Source organism: Lepisma saccharinum, chromosome 16, assembly GCF_977018435.1.
Source record: "Lepisma saccharinum chromosome 16, izLepSacc3.1, whole genome shotgun sequence".
NCBI lineage: Eukaryota > Metazoa > Arthropoda > Insecta > Zygentoma > Lepismatidae > Lepisma > Lepisma saccharinum.
The window spans coordinates 12,178,783-12,206,281 of NC_139244.1; the positions used below are offsets into that span (position 1 = coordinate 12,178,783).

Sequence of the window (27,499 nt, forward strand, 5' to 3'; positions counted from 1 at the left end):
TGATGGCACTGATACTTACGATCTAACACCAAACTCGATAAACATATTAGTTTATCATGTCGTCAAGAGATGGCACCAGTGTACTGGCCGCATGCATCTCAAGTGCATATGATCGCGATACCAAATTTGTTAAACATATTAGTTCATCATGTCGTCAAGAGATGGTGCTGATACTTACGACCGAACACAAAATTCCATAAACATATTAGTTCATCATGTCATCAAGAGATGGCGCTAGTGTACTGGGAGCATACCTCTTAGGTACTTATGATCTCCTGATACCAATTTTTTGTTTAACATATTAGTTCATCATGTCGTCGTCACCTTGATACTTATGAATGTACACGAAATTTCATAAACATATTAGTTCATCATATTGTCAAGAGATGGTGCTAGTGTACTGGGAGAATACCTCCTGGGTTCTCTTATGTTCTCCTGATGCAATTGTCACTTTTTGTATCAGGAGAACATAAGAGAACCCAGGAGGTATTCTCCCAGTACACTAGTGCCATCTCTTAACGGCATACTGAACTAATGTGTTTAACAAATTTGGTATCAGGAGATCATAAGCACCTAAGAGGTGTGGTCCCAGTACACTAGTGCCATCTCTTGACAACATGATGAACTAATATGTTTATCAAATTTCGTGCTGGATCATAAGTATCAGCGCCATCTCTTGACGACATGATGTACTAATACATTTAACAAATTTGGTAACAGACCAACCTGCTCCCCAAGAGGTATGCTTCCAGCACACTAGCACCATCTCTTGACGAAAATGTGAACTATTATGTTCATCAAATTTGGTGTTAGATCATAAGTATCAGCAACATCTCTTGATGGAATTTGGAACTATTGTTTACCGAATTTGGAATCCGATAACCCTCCCCCCCCCCCCCCCCCAAGTGCTCACAGCACACTAGCACCATCTCTTGATGAAAATGTGAACTCTGTGTTTACCAAATATATCTTTGGCTCATTTTCAACGAATTTGGGATCAAATGAAAATACAAATTTAAAAAAAACACAATTACAGTCTGAATTATTATATTTATTGAAATCACTTTAAAATACAAACGTAGCATGTATTGATTTTTCATTTTTGTTACTAATCTCTGATGGTTATCAAATGTGATCTGAATATTTCAGCCTGACTCATTTTGTCAAATACAATAAAAATATTTCTGCATTATTACCTTACATTCTGATGAATAAGAATGAACAGACTCACCCCTTGGCAACTGTATGCGACACGTTTTATTATAATCTTACGAGAATGTCTTACGCATGAAATTTACAAAACGAAGACTGGCAGTAACAACAAAGTATAACAACGTAATAAGGCTTTGTAACAATATTTTGCAATTTTTTCAGATTAACATGTAAAATTTTGCTAACAAAATGGGGGACAACTTGACTAATTTATGACAACCATGGCTTCAGTTTTTTTTGTGGTTTTTAGATATTTAGTGGATTTCTCTTCTCTTTTTATAAAATTTAATGCAAAACAGTTCAAATTTTGAAACTTTCTATCTGTCGTTTTGTTTGAGCTAATGTTTGGAAGAAATTGCCCCTATGTATACATGATAACTGGTGCCAAAGAAACTGTAATTACAAGGTACACCAACAGTTGCCTCTGTCGGTCACAGAATAACAAAAAATGCAGGTAATGAAGTAAGAAATGTTACTTTATCAGTCATGAAATTAGGGAAATAACTTTAAAAAAATAAGTATATGACGCCAGGTGAGATTCGCGTTAAGGATGCGTGGACATACATCCCCAGCAATGCAAAGATATTCTCCCGAGATTCCTTGTAGCAAGGCATATTTAGAAGGCGAGATTCTTCATCAACAGATAGATGTGTTGGTCCTCTTCGAATCCGTGTTGGTTGCTTGCATCACCTTGCAACCTATGAACAGTCCCCCCCCGTAGGACACACAGACCTGTAAAGAGAATGCGACTGAATTAGCATTACTGCTCCAAGCGTCTGGGGGGAGGGAGTGAAAAGGGAGAACAAAAAAAACAACAGCTTCCTGAGCTATTCCTGCCTGCCAGGCTGGTGACAAAAGGTTCTACCAAGTAGGCTGAACAACAAACACTGAGATGGCCCGAATTGTGCATGTACAAAGAGAATTGGATGCAAATTCTGTACTGGAAGTTGTTGAAATTTTCCAGTCTGGGCCATTTAGGTATACAGGGTGTCCCACAATAAAAACTCCCTGGAGATAAAGAGAATGCTTGAATTTGTGTTTTAAATCCACTTTATGCAGATAGATTAATTGGGACTGGACCTACAGTTTAAAGTAAACTACAAACCACTACGTGCCTATGTTGGGTATTCAATCTGGGATTCTTTGATTACAAGGTGAAGATGTTTCCACTACACCATCAGGGAGACCTAATCAGTATTGAGTAACAAGGAATTAATCAAGTAACATGTAACCTCATTTCAACTTTAATTACTTTTTGCAGAAAACCTTTCAACACAAAAAAAAATGAATTGTGGAAAAATGCAAGCTAATTACAAGATATTTATTTACAACATTCATTCAAAAATAGATATTCAACATACAGTTTATGATACAAAGTTGAAATACATATATTTTACATACTGATAAAGAAAAGGTAAATGAAATGACACAGATACACACTTTGTACAAGCTCCATATTACAATCTTAAGTACTTTTATTCTGTGGTGCACTGTCGAAAATGTTCTCCTTCATGCTTTATTCAAAACATACTTCCAAGACCCTCATTCTCTCCAAGGCCTCGCTGTGAGAAACATTGTTGACTTCCATAAAAACAAGAGTTGCCAACTCAGGAAGCAGAACTTTCATGAAATAGTCCATGTTCTGAAAATAAACCAATATGATATGAATCAAAAACAAGAATTAAGTCGGTTATAAGTTGTATCCACCATGCACTGTACAGTCACGGACACTTCTGGGTTGTAACGCGACTACTGAAAATCAATGTAGTTACAAGCCAGAAGTGTCCGTGACTGTAACACACTAGAAAGGTCTACAGGGAGGAGTGAACCACATACACACAGTATCCATGTATGTCACATTGGATATGATGCATTCAGCACTATGCCCCAGTCGCCATTGTCCCCATCCACTACTGATGAGAGGCAGTGTGTGCCTCAGAGCCACTAATGTAGTGGCAGAAAAAATATTGCCAGAATGAAAACCTTAATTTGTTTTTTTTTTTTTTTATCTGGTAGATTACTGCATATAAAGTTGCACACATTTGTTGAATTTTAGCACAGACTCATTTCTGATCCACATATATTATCAGTTCTTAGTTAGTGCCTTGTATACCTCAAGAAGATGAATATTTGGAATTTATGTGCAGTCACTTGAGTAACCTCAGATTTGTAGGTTCTAAAAAGTGTGATTTTAGGTTTCTAAAATAGGTTCTAAAACACCTAAAATAGGCTCTAAAAATTCTAAAATAGGCTCTAAAAATCCTAAAATAGGCTCTAAAAATTCTAAAATAGGCTCTAAAAATTCTAATAGGTTCTAAAAATCCTAAAATAGGCTCTAAAAATTCTAAAATAGGCTCTCAAAATTTCTAAAATAGGCTCTAAAAATTCTAAAATAGGCTCTAAAAATCCTAAAATAGGCTCTAAAAATTCTAAAATAGGCTCTAAAAATCCTAAAATAGGCTCTAAAAATTCTAAAATAGGCTCTAAAAATTCTAAAATAGGCTCTAAAAATTCTAAAATAGGCTCTCAAAATCCTAAAATAGGTCCTAAAATCTCAAGTTAGGCTCAAAAAATCTTGAGGTAGGTTAAAAAAAACTTAAAATAGTTCAAAATGTCTGAAAAATGCTGATTATTCCACGTTTGTTACAACCTGTCCCGCTTCCCGTGCCTGCTGATTGCTGGCTTTTCTAGCAGAAACCACGCAACATTGCCGCTGCAGACAGCGTGGTGGGGAAAGCCGAAGCCAGGCTATGAATAAAATACGCGGAAATGCACAAATATACACAATTCCCCTTCCTGAATGTTCCAGCTAAGATGACACTAAACACAGAAGGACACAAGCAAATAGCAAGAGAATAAATTAAATCCTGTATATTTTAAAACGCACACTAATCAGCACTACAATTACAAAACAATCTTCTTCAACAAGACACAAACAAAACGCGTGAGTTAGACCGCAACGTGGCAACAGCATCTACGTAAGCGCCTCTCTTCTGGTTTCCATTCGCTCCTCGCTGCCCAGCAGACGACTTTTTTCTTGTTTCTCATTGGCACCGAAACTGTTGAGCGACCGCTAGCACGGGAAACGGGACAGGTTCTAACAAACGTGGTTTAGGTATAGTCACCAGCAATGAAAATGGGACACCTATATCCTGAAATATGCACTATCTTCCATAAATACGCACTATCTTCCATAACATTATGTGTGTTGCCTAACCCTATGGCGATGGCAAAACTTACCATTGGAAATTTGCTATTAAAATTCACTCTTCACCGTATAGTTAGGCAACAAGCATTTTTTTTCATGTTATCCACAGTCAAACTCCGCAATTTTGTCTGAGGATCATCTTACATGCTGAAAATAATCTTTCAACAAAAACATAGTCAGTGGTGCAAACTTCAATGCTGAAATGTTAGTTTGCAAGGCGTGAATGCCACAAAGCACCGAAATGACGCGATCAGACCACTTTGGATTGTAGAGGTAACAGTGGCACCAGACATTTTGCCTTCTTTAGAGCTTTGAAAAATCACCATGGACTTCGAGTCAAACACATTCGTTATTGAATTTTTTTCGTGCCTCTGTGCGACATAAAAATCCTGTAAAACCTTTAAAAATAGGTTCTAACAAGCAAAATAGTTTTTTTTAAGTAATATATAACTTCATCAGTTGTTGCATTTTTTAACGAAACGCTGACATAACTTATTGTTTATTACATACCTGTAAAGGAAAAAAATGGGTTAAAAACTTAAAATCCGAGGTCTACTTATGAGCCACTGCCAAAGGTCTTTCCACCCACTGACGTGCGAACTGAGGCCATTGTCGAATTTCTTCCTCCATTTGTACACTTGCTAGCATGGTAAGCATGCATAGGCACATTGAATTTTCATTTGCCATAGAATGCCTATAAGTTTTAGGCTCCCGGAGGGCAAGAAACCACTGATCTTTGCTGGTGCACGTGTATGAAGGAGGAGCCATCTTTAAAATGACAAAAATTGTGTGAAGCTCACATGATCAGTGTTGCAACATTCAGATCGTTTTGTAAATAACAGTCGATACCTCATGAAAATTTGAACTGTTTACAGTTTGTCCTGTAATTTTTGTCGGACTTTTTAGGTTTTTTCATTTGACTCTCCTTCATATATTCATGTTTTCACATTGTAAAAATATAAAAATGATACCTTTACAGCAATCAACTAAAGGCAAGCGCATCTATCTAGTAATAAGTTTGCCCTCACAACAATTAAGAACAAATTATAGTAAGATGAAAACACCTTAAGCAGAGTAGTATGGTGGTATTTATAGACCAAATGCACAACTACTGAAAACAGTGGTGTAGTGGTGCCCGGGTACAAAAGGGTGTGACCTGGTATTGCTTGATGTAGCCAGGTTACACCCTCTTAACAAAATGACAGTACATTTTTTGTACAAAGGCTGTCGCAGAGAAGGTGAGACTAATTCTTGTATAGGAAAACAGCGACCTCCATTGGCTAGCAAATGTACTAGGGTGAAAATTTGGTTCATTAGCTGCCGATTGAGACCAAAATGAGCGCAATAGGTCAAAAAGTCGTGACTGCGTAGCAGTTAAAGGCAAGCATGTACATGGACCCCTCCAAGAATCATTAAAATGAAACAAAAAAATTACAAACCACAAAATTTTTATTCAGAATCAGCCATATCGAGTAGACGTACATCTTTTTCAAAATAGGTACCATTGACAGCCAAGCAAGCGTCCATACGCTCCTGCCACTTTGTGAATGTCTTTGATAATTAATTCGTTGTAAAGGTAGCGAACTGAAGAAAACTTGCGTTACGGTGATCACTTCTTTGTTCGTCATGAAACGACCACCACGTAAAGCGGCTTTTAAAAGTGGAAATAGCCAAAAGTCTCAGGGTGCAAGGTCCGGGATGTATGCTGGATGCGGGAAAATTGCTATTTTTCTTTTTGTCGCGTAATCCTGAAAAGCCAGCACGGTATGCGGGCGTGCGTTATCGTGGTGCAATCTGAAGGAGTTCTTCAAATGCGGCCTCTTTTTTGCTACGTGCTGGTGCAGAGTCTCAATGACTCCTTGGTAATACTGTGCCTCTACTCCGTCTGTCTTGATTGGCATATACCTGTTGAAACATTGCATATGTTTGCGCAGCACTTTTCCCTAAACGCCAACAAAATTTTATGGCATGTTGCTGTTCATCTTGAATAGTCATCGTGAAAAGCAATGTTATACACAAAAACCTGGAGGGGTAAACAAAACACGTTCCACGTAAATCAACACAGATGCTCACTAACGTGGTTTCGCAACGTGTGACAATTTGCTACGGAAACAGAATGAGTCATCCTACACGACGAGACTAGTGCCGAAACCATAGGCAGTGTTGCCAAGCCAGGAAAACATCTGTCTCATCTTCTCTGCGACAGCCTTTGTATTTAATAATATTTGCTTTATTTAACACTAGTTTGTTGGGTGCTTGCCTAAACTAAACCTAACATTATAACATCATTAAGCCTTGTTTCCATGATTATGAAAAACTAAAATATGCTGACCAAGGCAGTAATTTATTTTATAAAAAAACATAAACTAACGTAACGTTTCAACCTTCTAGCAAGGTCTTCTTCAGACTCTGTATCAAGTACAAAAGTAACCAGATACCACAAAAGACCATTATATATACACAAACATTACTCCCTCCAGACTATTTAGAAAGTTGTTTGGAACTTTCTAGCAGATGACTTTCACTTGCCAACTTTACTTTCACCTAAAAGGCTAAACACAATTACTTCCATATAGAATGTGGTTGGGCTTTTAATCTCACGCTCTTTTCCCTTCATTTTTCTTCCTTCTCCTTTCCTCTTTCTCTCTTGTCCTTTCCACTCTTTCCAACATCTTCTTCCATTCTTTGTTTAACTTCAGTCCCCCATTCCAGTTCATTGTGTCTTCTCCAGCTTTCTTCTCTAAGAAGAAGACACAATGAACTGGAATGGGGGACTGAAGTTAAACAAAGAATGGAAGAAGATGTTGGAAAGAGTGGAAAGGACAAGAGAGAAAGAGGAAAGGAGAAGGAAGAAAAATGAAGGGAAAAGAGCGTGAGATTAAAAGTCCAACCACATTCTATATGGAAGTAATTGTGTTTAGCCTTTTAGGTGAAAGTAAAGTTGGCAAGTGAAAGTCATCTGCTAGAAAGTTCCAAACAACTTTCTAAATAGTCTGGAGGGAGTAATGTTTGTGTATATATAATGGTCTTTTGTGGTATCTGGTTACTTTTGTACTTGATACAGAGTCTGAAGAAGACCTTGCTAGAAGGTTGAAACGTTACGTTAGTTTATGTTTTTTTATAAAATAAATTACTGCCTTGGTCAGCATATTTTAGTTTTTCATAAACCTAACACAGCACAATGACTCCTTTGTTGTGTATCATGATAATTCGGGAGCGGAAGTTGATGAAATGTCATATTTTTTCTGACATCTCTGACACGATAGCCATTAAATATACACAATATTACACTTCATCTAGAACCCAAAAAAGGTAATTTTATAGTGCATTTTTTTTGCAAGTTTTGCCAATTTTCAGGTTATAGGTCATTTTCCCCGATTTTCGGCATTTTCCAGTCATTTTTCTCAATATTCGGTATATTGTTTCATCATATTTTGTCACTTCTTTCATTTTGGTAATATTCTTGAGTCTTTTCACCAAGGTGAGCATAGGTCTATATATATATATATCTTGGAGGATTTATTTTTCTTTACAGTGCCACAGAACACACACCACACTACATCACCAGGCAAAGATGTGGGAAATTAACGCATTTTACACTTTTTCATAAAATTGTTTTAAAATTATTCGGTTGTTTCCATTGGAAATCCTCGTTGCATATTTTAATTGAATGTGCATGTGGTATCATTTGGTGCTTTTTTTAAAAGCAAGGTTGAATTTTGTTTAATTTACTTTTCATTTCAATTTTTAACCTGAAACTAACAAATTTAATGGTCATATTTTTGCATTTTTCCCATTTTTTAGGACATTCTATAGGTCATATACCTATATTTTTTAGGTCATCAACTTCCGCTCCCTAATGTTAATAGTATATTTTATTGGGACACTTGAGACAGGCACATAGCCAGAGGGGTGGACTCTGGGGGCTGAAGGCCCTCAAATATCTAATTTAATAGTGTATAGTGGTAATTCATTTTACTTCCTTAGCAGGATTACACATTTCACATAAAAAGTTTTAGTAGGGTTTTACCCTTAACATTTTCACCTTTAGATGGCAGCTGCTGATAAGGGGTGACACCTCCCCTCCCCCAAACTGCTCCAAATAAAATTCTGGCTACAGGCCTGGCTCGAGACAGAACTACACTGCCACACTACATGCGTTCGTAAACTCCAGTCAAGTCAGCCAAAGCCGGCTACATCTGTTCTAGAACTCAATCCAAGTACAGCTAGCTCCCCCACTTCAGATTCTGTGACATCACAGTGACTTACTTGGCTCGTGAGATTTGAAAGCCGTTCTCGATGTGACTGAGTTGGCAGACTGCAGATGAAAATTAGCAGAAAACACGACTCGGCAGATTTCTTTCAATGACAAGGCCGGCAATCATTTGTTTGATACCTTCATAAGTCAGAAAGACAACTGAAGAAAAATGTGTAGTTAATATTATTTTATATTTCTTTTAGTAGATGTATGTATGAGGAAAAAAATGTGCAAAAACTGGTATCCAAAGAGAAAAACAATGAAAAAAAAAATAGTTTTGATCTGAACTGCAATGGTGGGCTCACTCAAATATTTTTTAATGCTACTTCATTTACCTTAATTGAACGTTATTAGTCAGAGTTAATATATGGTAAACTAAACTAAATTCACCATACAAAAAATACTACAAAAATAATTATTTTCGTTATGTAGGCATAAAGAAATTTGTTGATTGTTTCGGTTATTTTCTGCACCAATTTCTAAAAGTTGTAAAAAAAATTATATTGTAGCCAAGCTTTATAAAGAGGCACAATTTTGTACTATTTACACCTAATACTAATTTCAAAAGTAAGTCAACAGCTTAAAAAAAACATAGAGAATCCTCTGTGGTCAAGAAGACAATCCATCACACTGTTCATAAACTACATCTTGGGACAACTTTGATAGTGACGTTAACAAAACGTCTTCTGTGATGTCGTGTAAGCTCGTAAGACCTGGGCTGACTTGACTGGAGGTTAAGAACACACATACTGTTGTCAGCTTGTAAACACACAGGAGAAAATAAAGACTATTGCGCCAGGAAAAGAAACAATTATGAGGAAATCATTAAAATATTTTTCCACCTTACTCTTTCCATTTTACACACACTGACACATACTTACCAGAAAGAAATCATCAGGTTTTGCACAAAACTTTGATGCAATAAGCTGCAGAAGGTACTTGATCTGTGCATCTGTAAAAGCATTCGTCGATGCTGCGTATCTCAGACTCATTCGGGCTGCTCCTCCTTCATTATATTGCTGTGAAAGGAAAATACACAAAAATTATTGTTTCTCACTACAAAATAATGAAGCTACGTTTCTATATTAAGTTTGGTAATTTTTACTTAAATATCATCATAAGGGCAAGAAAGCAGATGACAAATCAGCTTTTTTTATAGGCTTGGAAGACAATGCTAAACCTCATAGTCTGTTTCACTCCAGTTACAACTAGAACACATTGTTTTAATTTTGAATTTTCTGGCATTGTTTAGTTTTCAGGTCACTTTTCAGTATTTTTTGCCGTTTTTATTTCATTTTTTAAATCATTTCTAAGTTTATTTTCCCTCCTTCCAAGTTGTTTCATGAATTCTAAATGAATTTCCTAGCATAACTTACATATCAAAATTCTTGAACATGGCGTTTTTTAGCAAGTACACCATTAATCATAATAATGGTCAATGTAAAAGCACAATATTTAATATTGGCACTTTATCTGTACCGGCTAAAATTTCATATCAGCCCATCCCTAATATAATGAGTGTGGCATACACGAACCAGTTTTTGACGAAAACACAAAATGTGAAATAACACATTGTAATGTTCACTCATCCTGTTTTTGAGAGATAGTTTGTCACGAAATTACGCGAAATAAACGCTTAAACACGAAATTTAGAGTTGACATACCAACGTGACACGTTCTGAAGTCTGATTTATCCTGCAAGTTATGCAAATCAAGGAAAATTCATTAATTCTGCTGTAAATATTTGAGAAGGAAAAATGGAATCCTTTATGCAAGAATAAAGATAAATGTATCATCAAAAAGGAAATCTTTATTTTGTGTAATAAATTAAGTTTTTAAAATCAAATTTAGGGTTATATTCACCATTTGAACAGAAAAATGTGATTTTATATACCATTTCAATCCCGAAAAGTGCCCAGTTTTTGTACCAGAATCTTGATCTTTTAAACGTAAATATGTGGCTCTAGCAATTACCCATATAAAGGGTGATTATAAAGTTTCTATCCATTTCTGTGAAAAACCGATATTAGAATCAAACTAATAATGAGAATGGAAAACCCAACACTTAGTAACACATAATCTATCAAAACTTCTACAGATAATGTAAACCCAAGGCTCAGTGCAACCTGTGATGGATTATGTGTTACTCTGAGGATGGGTTTACATTATCTGTAGATTTGATAGATTATGTGTTACTAAGTGTTGGGTTTTCCATTCTCATTATTAGTTTGATTCTAATATCGGTTTTTCACAGAAATGGATCGAAACTTTATAAGCACCCTGTATTAAAGCTAAAAATACATGAAAAGAGTTGATTTAGTAGTGGTAACACGGTAACAAGGAGAATGCACCATAGTATCTTGGTAAGCCTGGGGGTAACATGCACAGCTCTCAATTTTATGATCAATCATTACTCATCCACTCAAAACCTGGATTTCACTGTCAACAACTGTGTCACCACCTTCATCTACCACTTCCAGGAAGCAATTATCTACACCTTACTCCAATACAACACTCCAGTATGAAAATCCTGGGGGAGGGTTAGATACCAGCAACCATAGCCTCCCCCCCCTTGCCAGCCTGAACAAAAACACTCGGTAGATTTCCCCAACCGACTTCAGTCTCTATCCCTCACACACCTAGGCAAGTCTGGCTGGAGAACCATGTTATTATGTACCACCTTTAACTCAGCATTACCTGGCAACCTTGCAGGTCAAATGCAAACTTCCGTGTTTGAATTGTTGTTTCAAGTCCACTTTATGCACATGTAGGCTAATTGGGACTGCTAAAAGTTTAAAGTGGGATCTGAACCACTGTGCAATGTGCCTCCACCGGGTATCAAACCCGAGACCTCTCGAATACAAGGCGACGACGTTACCACCATGCCTACAGGGAGGCCCTGCAGACTTCTGTCTACACAGACTTTCGCCTACATGCAATAATTCAGCTTACTTTCATTTTACTGATGCAAACTTTTGAAATTCTCTAGCGTTCGATGATTGTTAGTCCTTCTGGCACTCTTCCCCCACTCCACACACACATGTAAAAGCTTGAAAATGTTCTGGCCAGCCAGAATTATATGTTGCCATGAGAATAAAAAATCGCTTTCAAAGTAGCATTATTTCTTGTTAGCATTATTTCTTGTATCATTTTGTAACTTACTTAAAAGCTACTATTAGATGTTTCATGTACACTGAAGCACAACTTTCCACTTGGTGCAGTAAAGCGGAAATACAGGTCAGACACCCTAACCAGCCACAATCAACCTCCAGCGGCCAATGTAAATGGTTTGTCTTCCCCTACCATTCCCCTTCTCTCATATGGCATCAAAGTAGCGCACAAACTCAATTCCAAAATAGCTGACAAACTGAACAAACACAAATGGTGAAAAAAGCCCAACCCACTACTGGTGTTGCTAAACATATCAAATACATTAGCTATAAAATTCAAAAGGTTCAAGTCAAACACACTACCCACACGCTCGTAGATAAAAAAAAATCAAAGAAACGCACGCCATAATGCACTTCCTGCACGAGCTAAACATCGATAGTGGGCAAGCGCACCACACTTGGATTCCCCTACTACAACAGTTATCGCCCGGAAATAGCAGACGACAAAGACCCAGACGCACAGTTAACAACAGCGCACCTTGCGGCAGCCAGAAAACTACAATCAAAAGATGCACGCTAAGCAACAGTACAGCAAGTTCCAACGTGGATGGTGGCAGTGGCCACTGAAATTAATCGAAAAAGAAAAAACAGCTTCGCGGATAAAAGTGAGTACTAGTTTCTCCGCATTTATATACTACCGCGTCTCTCTTTCCCCAATTATGAAAAATTACAAATTGATGAGAACACGATAATGTGCAATATTCTCTGACAAACTTGACATAAACACCAATCACACCTCAAACTCACCTCATGTCTCGAAGAGTACACTTTGCCTGTAGTAATTTTCTTCAACTTGCTCAAATTCCTATGGAATATATCTGACAGGACATCTTCACTTAACTTCTTTGTTATTCTGTTAAATAGAAAATAATGCACTATTTTAGAAAGGTGACACAGCATAACATGTGAATATGTACTGCACTGTACAACATATGCCTTATTATTGTCATTCAATATGGTTCTGATTTGAATACATTTTTATTTACACTGAAACCATGGGTTGCAATTTTCAGATTCATATATATATATATATATAGGGTGTTGCTATGCAACGACAACTAACTTTCACAGCATGTAGAAGTCATCAAAGTGGCATAAATTCATTTATGTTTTTGTTAGATAATGTTAAAAAAAAAAAAAAAGAGTACGGTAATATACTACAGACATCATCATGCCAGCAGAAATGCCACCATCCATGCATTATGTTGCACTTCCTATTTTATGGGTACGAGTTTCATAGATTTTATAGATTAATTTCGTCCCTGAATCACTTGTTTGCTGTGATATCGGACATGTTAATTTGTGTTTACAATATCATGAACATCACAATATAATAATACAATGCAATACCATGCATGGTTACAGTGGAATACAATAAAATATCAGGAAGTAAGGAATTTTTAAATCCCTGCTTGTTATCAATAGTAATAATGGATGTACTGTTTTTTAATTCGAGCATGTCATATTTTCATATGTATAGTAATGAATAAAAGACAACTAAAATATCAATGTAGTTTTCAAGAAACTCGTTTCTTACTGCCACGCGTTAGCTGACCTCAATGGGTTTACCAATGGTGGGAGACATATCTCCCATCCTTCCGCTTAAAAGATTAGGATAGATTGATTGAGTTGTTTTTAAGTCCACTTTGTGCACAGTAAGGCTAATCGGGACTGGAGCTACAGTTTAAAGTGGGATCCAAACTACTATGTGCCTCCACCAGCTATCAAACCTGGGACCCCTTGTGTCAATGAGCATCATAATTGGTGATTTTTTTCTCGCAGTCTTTCCCCAAAAAGTAACTTCATGGTACATACTGTACTTACTTAGCACAGGCCTCTGCTAACTTCTTTATTTTGTCTTCTTCCTCCCTCTTAGCTGCAAGGATAATAAAAGTAAAATTAAACTAGCATGACAGCCATTGCACATTACCAAGGCGTGACACAAAAATATTACAAAAGCTACTTTTCCGAAGGAGAAATACCCTCCCTCTGGATGTTTCATCCCCCTCTATACTGGTTGCATTTCCAGCTAGCGGCTGGGAAAGAAAGAATCAGCGATTGGTTAAATTCTCTTTGACTGGCATCAGACATTTTCGCGGCACAAGCACTGAACATTACTATTGGGATGAAACAAATGAGCATCGGATACACCGCATGTTGCAAAACATACTCTAAAGCCAGCGAGACAGAGAGAAGTTGAGAGTGATGAACTTTAGGGTACCATATAAGTCAGACCCAAATCACGGAAAAGAATGGTACACAAAACATGCAAATAAAAACAATTGGCAAAAACAGGCCTACGCTTGGCAACATTGCTTCCGGAGAGTGATGTTACCCCCTACAGATTTTACTTCGTAACTGAGGTCGTTGACACCCACAGAGGCTCACATCCACGAAGGCGATTGGTGGACAGACATAGCTATCTAGGTTAGCCACCAGTTGAGACTGCAATCAGTGTAGTTGCAAATATTTAACTCTTTGGGAGGATGTTTTAGATAAATCTACCACATTTCTAACTAGGCATTTAACATCATCTTATTAATTTGTATTTTCAATAAATTAAAAATACAAAATTTTGTTACTTACGTGAAATGAGTATCTATTTTATGCAATGACGTTTCGGAAACAACTGTTTCCTTCTTCAGGTACTTTTCTCGGCTATCCGAAATATACCATAGCCTCGTCAAATCGTGTGATTCGTCAGGGACGATTTGACGAGGCTATGGTATATATATATATGGTATATTTCGGATAACCGAGAAAAGTACCTGAAGAAGGAAACGGTTGTTTCCGAAACGTCTTTGCACAAAACAGATACTCATTTCACGTAACAAAGTTTTGTATTTTTAATTTACTGAAAATACAAATTTATATATATATATATATATATATATATATATATATATATATATATATATATATATATATATATATATATAAAGTGAGTAAGTCGCACATATCGTGAATTATGAACATCATCTTACAACGTTAAGCCACCAGGACCTCTTCATTCAAAAAATACGAGGACTCATCAATAAAGAGTTAGACCGATTTCTTACACAGTATCCTGTATCGTTATTTGTTTGTAATGTGCATATTGGACAAGAGTGGGGGTTTCATACATAATACCCAGAGATGGCAGCACCATAGGATCCTTTGTTTGGCTCTTTGTTCTAGGCACTGCGTGAATTTCGCATAACACACAATGGAGGTGATGCAGGCAGAACAGTATGCAGCAATTAAATTCTGTTGTCGTTTAAAGATGAGGTGATGCAGAAGCGATGCATTTCTGGAATCAGTTATCACTAGACCTAAGATTTTTAGGTTCTAAAAAGTGTGATTGTAAGTTCCTAAAATAAAGTTCTTAGAAATCTGAAAATAGGTTTTAAAAATCTTAAAATAGGCATATTGTAAGGGTTAACGTACCAAATCAATTTCCACGTTTAAATAGCTTTCCAGACCATGCTATGTAATTTAGTAATTTAGTCCAACTTTGCATGCTTTTCAAATGAATCATACTTAATCAACAATGCACAAATCAATTAACAAAAAAATGTAATACTAAGTTGGAGGGAAAAGTGAAATCTGCTTTTCGATTTCATACTGTGACGAGCAGAAAACACATTTCATTCCCCTGATATTTCAAGGGTTTCAAATATTTTTCCAAAATTTCCCGATTAATTTTCCTGACATTTCCAGATCAGTGGGAACCCTGTTTTATTACCATATTTATGAGTGAAAAGGCTGCTCTTTCTTTCTTATATTCAAAATAATTAAAAGTTAAACATCTTAATTACAGAGAAACTTAGTACTCTCGTTACTTTCGTGAAATTTTGGATTTCCGCATTGCACAATTTAATGGTTAAATCCTATCACTAAGGGTATGGTGTCTGGAGCGGAGATGGTACCACATCACTGCTTTGTTTGTTCCCGGACAGCAGTAGTTGCAATTTCTCCCGTTCGGCGGCGCTGGCATGGAAATACGAAATTTCAAAATTTCACAGAAGTAATTTTAAACCACATTTACCGCATCCATCATGAATTAGTACTCTCGGTTTCCGCAAAACTGTTTTTTGTTTGATCTATTAATTTTGGTGGCCACTGCCACCATCCTTGTTGGAACATGTTGCGTTGTTGCTTGTTCTATTGTTACGGTTTGTTTCTGTATTCATTCTAATATCTAACACACAGAACCCAAAATTGCAAGTCAAATGGGAAATTTGAATAGCCACTAACTGTAGTAGATTTCTAGATAAAAATAGTTCAAATGATGTTTTCATAGAGTATTTAATATACAATTTCTACTGTAACTACCGGTACTACCCAGTACAGCGCGAGCACAAAAACACTCCCTGATTTCAAGATGTCATAAAATTAATAGTTACTTGAATATTTTGATAAAATTGATATCCAAAGCTCAGTTAATTCAAAATATTTTAATATCTTTCTTTTCAGAATCGCTACTTGTGAATTCGGTAGCTAGAGGGCAGTAACATCAAAAATGGCGTTCACTCCGCAGCAAGGAAGCTGGTGCGTGTTAGAATTTGCCAAAACAAGCAGTGTTGTGAGAGTGCAGCGTGCATTAAAACGGAAGTTTAATGTTGATCCACCTACACACAAATCCATTCTGCAGTGGCATAAAACATTTGCTGTGAGAGGATGCATTTGTGATCAAAGAAATGAACATTCTGGCCGACCGTCCATCTCTGAGGAAATTGTGGAGCGTGTGCGAGAAGCCTTTGTACGCAGTCCCAGAAAATCAACACGTCAAGCCAGCAGGCAGTTGCAGGTGCCACAAACTACTGTAAGTAAGATTTTACGGAAGCGTTTGTGTTTTCACCCATACCGGCTACAATTGGTTTAAAAGTTATATCCACAAGACAAGGTATAGCGACGTGAGTTTTGCAAGACTATCCACACTTTAATGGAGGACGATGAAACCTTTCCGACAAAGATCATTTTTAGTGATGAGGCGACCTTCCACTTGAGTGGAAAAGTGAACAGGCATAATGTTAGGATCTGGGGAAGCGAGCATCCGCATGCCACTCTTGATGTGGAACGTGACTCACCCAAGGTGAATGTTTTTTGTGCAGTGTCAGAGCGTCGAGTGTACGGTCCGTTCTTCTTTGAGGGGCCAACAATCACAGGTGAAAGCTACTTAACAATGCCACGTGACTGGTTAATTCCTCAACTTGCTGCAGAGAGAGGTGACTAAATTCTACAACAAGATGGAGCGCCCGCACACTGGCATCAATCTGTATGCAGCTTTCTGAATGACAACCTCCCACACCGTTGAATAGGACGAGCTGGACCCAATGATCAAAACCTATGCAAGTGGCCCCCACGATCACCGGACATGACAGTTTGTGACTTTTTCCCTTTGGAGGTTCGTGAAGGACCAGGTCAATGTACCTCCACTACCCACAACCTTGAATCTTCTTCAGGAACGCATCATTACAGCTGTCAACTTCATCACACCGGATATGCTTGAGAAGGTGTGGTTGGAGCTGGATTATCGTCTCGATGTTTCCCACGTAACAGGTGGTGCGCACATTGAGCATTTGTAATTCCAATGAACACCACAAAAACTTTATGAGTTTTTACAACTACTGTGAACATTTCTGTAGAATACTACTTTTGGTATTACAGTTATACCCTTTCAAAACCAGGGAGTGTTTTTGTGCTCACGCTGTATATCAAATTGAAGTACAGTTTGCCTGCAACAAATTTAAAATTTTTCATTTTTCTTTGTTCAAAAAGCTACTTTTTACTGCACTACTACAAAATTGTTCATTTTTACAGAAACACAGTTCCCTAAAATATCCATGACTTTTCCAGGATTTCCACATTTTCCAGACTGGCAGGTTTTCCACCTAATAATAGAAGCTATGCTTTTCCCTACAGTGTGAGCTTAGGAATTTGCAACATTCTGTCAATACCTCCGATTCCCTTCTTGAGCAAAATTTCAAAACTCCTTTTTCCCAATGGTACTGTTGGAAAGGGGGCGGATGCAGCCTATGTACACATAAATCTGGTATGTATCATAAAGTATTATGCTGACTTACTTCTGATTGTACACTACTAGTTATCAGTAGGGCTGAGCCGATACTCTCACGGATTCCAACCGATATCAATACTTGAAAGTAATAATCATTAAAAGTTTGTCAAAATATTGATTAATATTAGTGTGTAAATACCCCACTCTAATTATATGCGTCAACTTACCAAGATTGTTACTTTAAAATATTCAAGAATTCCATCAGAATATTAAACTACATGTTATGTTGTAACAAAATTCAGTTTTTTCACACAAAACTGTGTAAAGTAAAAAGAAACTTCGAATTTTTCATAATATCCAGGATAATGATAGTGCGATAGTGTCGCATGGTTCTTTTTGCAGAACCGTAAAACACAAAATTTCCGGAAAAGTATTGATAAAAAAAATCTGATATTTTCCAATGCCGATAACAGTCGATACATCGACACCGGTATCAGCTCAGCCCTAGTTATCAGTAATTGTTAATTAGTACATCCCAATCAAAACTAAAAAGACTCAATACTTACCATTAATGGTAGCTACATATGTGGAACAGCTGAGGTTTTCATTGGACGAGCTCAATCTAATTTTCTCTTTGGTCTCTTCCAAGGCACATGATTGGTTATTGGTATCCGAGAGAGATTGCAAACTGTCACACAATAAAATCTCCTTATCACTAGTTTCACTTGACACTACACTTGTCGTCCTATTTCCTGTTCTTTTGATCTGGGTGGGTCTCAATCTTTTGATTCTAGTCAATTTAGAAACACATTTGACTTCTGCGTCATCGGGGCTAAACGAAACATTGCTTGCAAATCCATTTTTCAATGTCATTTCAACTTTACATGTCTCACGGCTGATACGTTTCCGTGTGCGAGAATCTGCTTGTCCGCTTCTTTTACAAACACTTCCACTTAAGGTTAGTTTATTCCTCTTGGATAGTTTATTGGTTTTCTCTTCTGTGTGTCCTACGGTTGCTTTAGTTGACAGTTTTGAACTACTTTCTTCTCCCGTACAAAATAGCCTTAAAACGTCCATTTCCTTTTCTCTCCTTGCAAGAATTTCAGACAAGGAAAAGTCGTCATGTTCACTTTGACAAGAACCACGTTTACTAACTTTGCACTTGCTTTGAGAATTATTATTACACTTCAGGTTGATGCCTTCACTCTCACTGATATCTGACGTTTCAGATTTGTTTCTTGGCAGTTTCGTTCTTACTTTTATTGGGCCTACCTTGGGCGACTTTTTACACTTCGGTCCTGCCCCAGAAGATAAGGTACCGCATTTCACTTTCCTCTTTTGTTTCACGCTTTGAAAATCTGAAAGGTCAGAAGGTACTCTGGATAACGATGCAGATACTGCCTCTTGCTCAGACGATGTTGTGCATGTTTTCCTTTTCTTTTTACCCGAATTGCCAGTACGAAAGAATCTACCATCTTCACCTGATTTCTTCACTCTTCTCTTTGTTATGCTTTTATTTCTTCCAGGTGAGGGTGGTGTTTCCTTTACACACTCACTTGCATTCGCTGACGAATTCAATATATTGTTTACATTCTTTGATATCTTTGGACGGAGTCTCGCCTCTCGTTCCATGCCATGCCGAACGATCTTCTTTTCCGATGAAGCAGAAGGTACGTAATCGTTAATTAAACCACTTAAATTTAATGCACTTTTACTTTTCTTTGGACTCTTGGGTGAGTTTTTACTATTCACAGTTTTTGCTTTTCCTTTAGTACTTGCTGTAACTCTGTTGGCACATGTCCTTTTGCACGCGATTCCCTTTTCCTTCACTTGGTTCTTCTTACCCTGATCTTTGGCAACAATGTTTTCCTTTCCTACACCAGTGTTCTTGAGTTTGGATTTAGCAGGCGTACACTGCTTCAAACCATCCGACGACTTATGGGATTTCCTCTTCCCTACATCTTTTAGAGAACTATTCTTACTTTCTCCACCGCGGTACTTTAGAGATGTCTTGAAATCATCTAAATCGCCTTCTTGCGACTCAAACTGACATTTCCCAGCACTACTTTCCAGTCCTGGCTTTTTCTTTGCAGCTTTGGATACAGCCCCACCACCCTTACTCCGAGACTTGGGGTTATGCATTTTCAATATAGATGTGTCAGACTCTGACGAAAAGATACTGCACGGTTCCATACAAATAGGTTCTATATTATCGAAAATATCGAACGTGCTAACGCTGTCTTCATTATCAAATGAAAATATATGATCATAATTTTCACCCTGTGCATGTTCACTTGCTTCAACTGATTGAGTAATGATATTAAATTTCATTGAGTACTTCAAGTAGGACTGCCTTATCAAGTTACATGGTGTTGATGGTATGATGTCTGAATCTTCACCATGACCACTAGATATGTACTCTACTTGTTCAAATGTCTGCAAGAGGGAAAAAATATATGTATGAAAACAAATGTAAGGTGACAAGCATACAAGAAATGGCTACACATAATTATTAGGGCTGAACCGATGGCGACGTGTAGGTACCGGCCGATACCAGTGGTATCGTTATCAGAATGTATCAGTTGGAATTCATCTATCGATACCAGTCGATACTTTTCCGGCATAATGGTCTTTCACGGGGTCCACAAAAATACCACACGACACTTTGAGGAGTCTAATTATCTTAGAAATTATGCAAAATTCAAACTTAGAAATTATGCAAAATTCAAACTATTAGAAATTATGCAAAATTCAAACTATATTTTTATTTTGCACCAATTTTGTACGAAAAACTGTATTTTGTTATTACATATCTAAATTAATATTATCCGTTATTACATAATATCTATTTTAATATTCTGATGCAAGTCTTGAATATTCTAAAGCAAATTTCTTGGTAAATTGATGCACATAATTGGAGAAGAATATTTACACACCAATATTGATCAATGTTTTGAACAAATTTTAATTGTTTCAATTTTCAAGTATCAGTATCGGTGGGAATTGGTACGGTATTGGTGGGAATCGGTAAGAGTATCGGTATCGGTTCAGCCCTAGTAAAGTTTGCAGCTGGTATTCCACTACTGATTTTTAAATTCAAGTTAAAAGTAACTTCAGAGAAGGCACACTGGTATGCATCATATGCATACCAAATCATACATCAAAGAAATATTTCTTTATTATCTACAACTTCATAATTAATATCTGTTCATTTATCCACTCCTTTTAACCATTACATCTGTACTTGATTTAATGAGCATTTGTTGTGGAATACCAACAATATGACAGGAACAATAGTATTATTAGAAGATGGGTAATTATCATCGAAATTGTCAGTCAGGCAAATGGAATAAAATAGGAAATCATTCTATTATGTAGGGCTATACTTAAAGAAATCATTTACACATCAATATCAATACGTCGTATTAGAACCAGAGGAACGTTTTAACTCCAAAAATGTTGTTTTTTGTTTTGTTTAACAACATTTCTCCACTTCTAATTAATAGCAGCAAGGTGAAGTCACGCATCTTTAATTTAATGATTGTTTTTAAGAGTTGCACATATTCCTAAGAATACATTATTTCCTCTCTCCTGTAAATTTGGTACATTGTAGTTACTTCCCTCTGGTTCTCACACGACAGACAACACTAACAGATAGATGGATTCACTTCTTTGACAAATAATCAATAATGCTACATAACTTGCAAAGAACATTTACAATTTTAGTGATTAAGTGTAACATTCCACAAAATGCTGCTGAATGAACTAATCAATACGTGTTTTTTTTAGTATGTTACATGGTATTATTGTACAGGGTGAGTAAGAAAAATGACTACATGTTTGAAGTAAATGTAGTGTGTTACTGTACAATGTAGATGGATATTAATGGTAAATTAGACTTGAAACTTAATTTTTCATTTCAGAAAAGAGTAATGCTCTCACGTTTATGTCATTAGTCAAGATGGCACCAGAATGATCGTGAGAGCCGTGTGTACAGCAAGAACTTGAACATCAATTTGATGTGAGCAGTCATTGTCTCCACTTTCCCGTAGTCAACGGCAACAATGTTACGTTAAAATCACGTTTCACCAGTCTCACAGCCTCACAATCATTCTGGTGTGCAATTGCACACAATGCTGCAACTGTAACTTGCTGCTGTATGTTCAGTGCCATCTTGGCTAATGACATAAGCTCGGGATAGTGACTTATCTGAAATGAAAAATTAAGTTTCAAGTTTAATATACCATTTCCCTCTACATTGTACAGCAACACACTACATTTACTTGAAATGTGTAGCTATATTTCTGACTCAACCTGTATATTTGTATAAAAAGTGAATTTAAACCACAGTCAATACACTCAGTAGGTGCAAGAACACTTCATTTCCCTTGAAAACATAAGGGTGTCCAATGTAGGTGAGTGCATTACGTTGGCAGATCAAGCAGATCCGTAAAAAAATAAGAGAATGAAGAATCTCCTAACAAATGAAAAAAGCAGCAACAGGCTTATCAAGAATATCCCGTACTATATAATCAGGAAAGTACACAAATTATTGGATGATTTTATAATACTAGTTTCACTAATATTGAACGGACATGACATTACCATAATGTGAAAGAAGGATGTTTGAGGTTTTGTACTGGCCTTAAACGCATTATACGTGTGGCAGGGAAGATGTCCTGGCAGTACTATCCGTCTCACCAAACTCTCTCAAGCATGTCTTGTGTTACATTCCCGATGGCGGTGTTGATGCACATTTGCAATTCTGACAGTGTCTGTGGAAGTTGAGGAACATAAACATTGCCTTTGATGCAAAACCCCACAAGAAGAAATCACTCCCTTGTTAAGTGACAGAGAAAACCACCACTGGGTGAGAATGGTAGTACTGTCTGGACATCTGCCCTGTCACACGTTGGGAGCAGATTGAATGCATTTAAGGTGTGTTAAAACGTCAGATATTCCTTTTTCCCATGAAGCTAATATCCTGTTTTTCTGTTGATTATTGGTGAAAATATAGTCTTACAAAATCGACCAATAATTTGTAGACATGGTGTATACACTAGACATGTAGCTCATACTTAGAGGCACATATTTTTGGTAAATAAAAAAGCAAAATTTCGGTACAAAAACAGAGTCGATTTCGGGTTCAAAAGCGGTAAATGAAATAAAATTTCGGTGTTATAGCGGTGAATAATCACATCAAAAGTGCTATATAAAATGACATTTTGGTTTTAAAATTGTGAATATAATCCTAAATTTGATTTAAAAACTGCACTTATTACACAAAATAAACTTATCCCTTCTAATAGCACATTTATGTAGTTACCAGAGTATTAAGTTTATTCCTGTGTAAAGGGGTCCATTTTTGCTTCTCAAATATTTACAGCAGAATTAATCAATTTTCCGTGAATTGCATAACTCACAGGATACTTCATGCTTCAGAAAGTGTCGTGTCAGTATATAAACGGTAAATTTCATGTTTAAGAGTCAATTTTCCATTTTGCAGTTCATTTCGCATTCTTTCGTGACAAAACAGGGTAGAAAAATGCACCTCACACCTTTCAGAAACATGAAAAATGAACATTGTTATTTCATATTTCGTGTTTTCGTCAAAAACGAAATTTGCATGCCTCTACTCATACTCCAACACTCACACAAAAATAAAAGAAAAACATGCCATTATGAAACAAGATGGAGGCTTAGAAGAAAAACATTGGGATGGAATACTTTTCTGGGTTGTCTCTGCAGAGACTGGACAGCTGATACCACATTAATGCAATTTATCAATAATAAAACTGAAATATTACGTGTACATCTGATAGAAAAAGGGTTAAGGGTTATATCTAACAAAGTAAGAGCCCATCTTAGATTCTCGTGTTTATTAGAAAAGTAAGAAATCCCAAAATGTTATTTATTTATTTACCATGTTTTCTTCTGTAAATAGATCATCACTGTCCTCCTCTGCCACACCTCTGAAAGCAAAGCATGCAACCAAATGTAATTAAACCCAGCCCCAAAAAATATTAACAATGCATAGATTGCAACATGCAAATATGGAATAAAAAGAAGCATCATGCACACACAGACAAGATTGAAAGATTGGACATATTCCACCTATTAGGGCCATATATTTATTGTGAATAAAAGATCAAGATTTCGGTACAAAAGCTGGGTAAATTTTGGGATCAAAAGTGGTACTATGTACAATGTCATTTAGGTGATAAAACAGTAAATACAGCCCCAAATTTGATATAAAAACTACACTTATTTCACAAAATAAGCATTTCCCTTCTACAGGTAGCTCAACTCTCTCTCTAGCATTCTTAAACCAGAAGGTTTATGGCTACATCAACACAAACCTTCCATCCTTCCCTATCCTGGCCAAGATCAATTCAATCTTTTCCATCCTTACTGATTTTCTTTACGTCCACCTCAATGCTATCCTTCACCTTCGTCTTTGCCTTCCTACAGGTCTCTTACCATCAGGTTTCCCAACAAGACTCCTGCAAACTTCACTTCTAAAAGCACATTTATGTAATTAGCAGTGTAATAAAGTTTATTCCTGTGTAAATGAGTCCATTTTTGCTTATCAAATATTTACAGCAGAATTACTTTACATGAATTGCATAACTCGCACGTTAATTCTGACATCAGAAAGTGTCACATCTTTTGCATCATTTTCTGACAAAAGATGGTAGGAAAATGGACCTCAAATCTTCCAGAAACATGGAAAATGAACATTAAAGTGTGTCATTTCACATTTCGTATTTCCGTCAAAAACGAATTATGCATGCCTCTACCTCCCACATATTTGCAGATCTATTACAAATTATTCAACACATCTTGCTTACAATTTTTTTCTAGCAGGAGTCATACTCTTGAGAAGCCATCCTGGGACAAGCCCAGGTATCTAGCAGAAAAATGTGAAAGAGTAAGACGAAGGGGATTACCGGTATTCAAATCCTCTCCGGTTCCCGTAAAATAGGCGAAAATAGCTTTTATTTTTCTTGGCTACACTTTCTCTAGTTCTCCAGAATTTTATGAAGTTTACACTGATGCATACTTTAGCTGAAAAAGTTCTTACAAACTTGAACAAAATGTCACTAATAAAAAAAGAACCACTTTCAAAATAACACTTACGTATAACACCCCAAAATGTCTGTACCAAGATTTGGGTTAAAAAAAAATTCCAGTTCTGATCTAGACTTCAAGAAATGATTTCCTGATTCTTAGGATTATTAAAAATTTGAATGGCCATTTATTAAAAATGTCAATTCTCAAGTTTTCTTCAATATAATTTTTAATTTATTGGACATGGCAATTTTTCAATCTAGAAAATTTGAAAATTATAATTTCAGGGAGCAGTATATGGGAATTCAGAACATTTACAATCCTGAAAATTTCCAAAGTTTGTTGGAAAATAGTGAACATTTCCCATCCTAATCAGATCTCAAGCAAAAATATTTATGATCGGAGCAACCCTGCTAAAAAGTGATGGAATATGAACAGAGAAATAAACAAGAAAGTAAGCAAGAAAGAAGAACAGTAACATTTTTTCCAAGGCCACAAGTCAAGTCAAGGATCTCCCATGTTTCTCTCGGACGTGCTAATAATTACACAAATTTACCTCCCCCCCCCCCAACTTCTACCAAAGTCATCCATGCAAATGATGGAGGATGAATGGTGATTTGATGAAATTGATGAAGTAACACAGAAGCACTACAAAAGCACAAACAATCTGACTACAAGCTGAAATAGAACAATACTACCTCCCCTAGAACTACTTGCAAGCATTTACTCAATTTCAAGCACAAAAACTACCTGTATCATGCTCACAAATACCAACCTCGCGGTCTCACAATTCGATAAGCCATCTTCGGAGTCCTCCTTCTGATGAATAAAGTAACTGCTTATTTCCGGGGCCAGCCCCAAGCCCTGCTGCAACTTCTGAGTTTCCTTCACTGTGCAGCTGCCAGACTTCAAAGAAATACTCGCTATTAACATATCACTGTGTGGTTTCAGTGCATGCCACTGTCCTCCTAGAATCCAGAAACAGAAAAATTAAATTACGTAACAAACTATTTGATTCGTGTAGTGTTCATTCAAAGTTTGAAAATCGAATCATTCTATATCAACTTCTTTTCAGAACACAATTAACATAATTTGGTAAACTTGCCAATAATATTACTAATATTGTATTTCTGTAACCCATTTCTACCTTCCAGAAGCTATTTAAGGGCAATAGTTGGGCCTGAACCCAAGCAAATGAAAGGTATTGAAAATGTGCAAACCATATACAGCATGTTTCAAAATGATGGTGAACGATAAAAACACATTCCTTGAGCAACTTATTGAAAATTTATGAATAAAATATAGAGAGTTGAAATCGTTCACATCATTTTGAAACACTTGTTTAAATTATGACTACAAAAGTGTGTTATGTCAACTAAATCCATGCAAATTACAAGACATGTATATTGCAAACTGTAATCGTAAAAAAAAAAAGTTAACAAATGGTGGATATTCTTTAAATAAATTACTAAAGCTGAACCGACACCACTTTGAACCAATATCCATACTGAAGCCCACAGATACCAATGCTTTAATAACAATTAAAAGTTTTCAAAATATTGATTAATATTAGTACGTGAATATTCCATACCAATTATAAGCATCAATTTACCAGCTTTGCTTCAAAATATTCAAGAATTACATCAGAATATTAAAATACCTGTAGTAATTGCAAAATACAGTTTTATACAAAATCTTGATTCAAAATAAATGAAAACTTTGGTTTTGCCTAACTTCCTGGATAATTAAACTCTGCAAAAGTGTTGTGTGGTATTTTTGCATTCCCCACAAAAGACTAAAATACCAGAAAAGTATTGGCAGTGTTGGTGTTGGTTCAGTCCTACTAAGAAGTGAAGACATCACCTATCATCAGCAGAAATCATGATTCCCATGATTGATACCTTTCTTGATACTATGTATGCTGGCAAAGGTAATTGATGAACCAAAAGTTTTTGCTCTATACATAGATCAAAGGAACGAGATGCAGAGTAAAATAATAATTATTTTAACCCTTTCCAGACGAGGCTAAAAATATGGAATTTTCCAAAGAAGAAAAAAAGGTAAAGTGTTCCCCTGTGCTTAGCACCATGCCATGAAGGCGTATAGGGGAGTTCATTTTTTGGGAGTTTTCCAAAAAATCATAGAAAATATGTTCTTAAGTGTGATATTATTCAACATTTTTTTTCTGTAATCTACATGTCCTCTTTCAAGACATATGTTACATTTTGCATAAATTTTCTCACGTTTATGATTTTTTCTGCAACAATTTTTTGAAAGTAAAAAAAAATATGTAACATTGAATAAAAGTTACTGAAAACATATATTGATAAGGTAATATAGGATTAATTAATGAAAATAACCTGAAAACTTCCTTATAAGTATCGAAATCATCACTAACTGCAATATTTAAAGTGGAATTATCATAAAATATTTCCACAATATGCATATTAATTAGGGATGGGACGATATGAAATTTTGGCTGATACCGATAACAGATATTCTACTGATCCAATACAAATTCCAAATATCCTTGAGGAACCTGAATGGATCACTGCCCTCCTTAATAAATGCATGTTTGAAGG

The 27,499-nt window shown here is 36.3% G+C and overlaps 2 protein-coding genes across 4 annotated transcripts in view; both read right to left on the minus strand.

The window, feature by feature from the left end:
• Positions 1-1,960: 1,960 nt before the first annotated feature.
• LOC146000254 (uncharacterized) lies at positions 1,961-20,277 on the minus strand. Its single transcript, XM_083137690.1, has 5 exons — positions 18,413-20,277; positions 13,673-13,724; positions 12,596-12,701; positions 9,560-9,697; positions 1,961-2,854 (listed from the first exon to the last, which is right to left on the minus strand). Exons 1-5 carry the CDS (start codon positions 20,175-20,177, stop codon positions 2,729-2,731), a joined length of 2,187 nt encoding a protein of 728 aa, XP_082993816.1. The 5' UTR covers positions 20,178-20,277; the 3' UTR covers positions 1,961-2,728.
• Positions 20,172-27,499, minus strand: part of LOC146000255 (uncharacterized) — a 29,936-nt gene continuing 22,608 nt past the window's right edge. For all 3 annotated transcript variants that reach the window (XM_083137693.1, XM_083137691.1, XM_083137692.1), the window contains 2 exons: positions 25,693-25,885; positions 20,172-20,282 (listed from right to left, as the gene is read on the minus strand). In XM_083137693.1, coding sequence (XP_082993819.1) covers positions 20,267-20,282; positions 25,693-25,885 — 209 coding nt within the window. In that variant the 3' untranslated portion in view covers positions 20,172-20,266. The remainder of the gene's footprint in view (positions 20,283-25,692; positions 25,886-27,499) is intronic.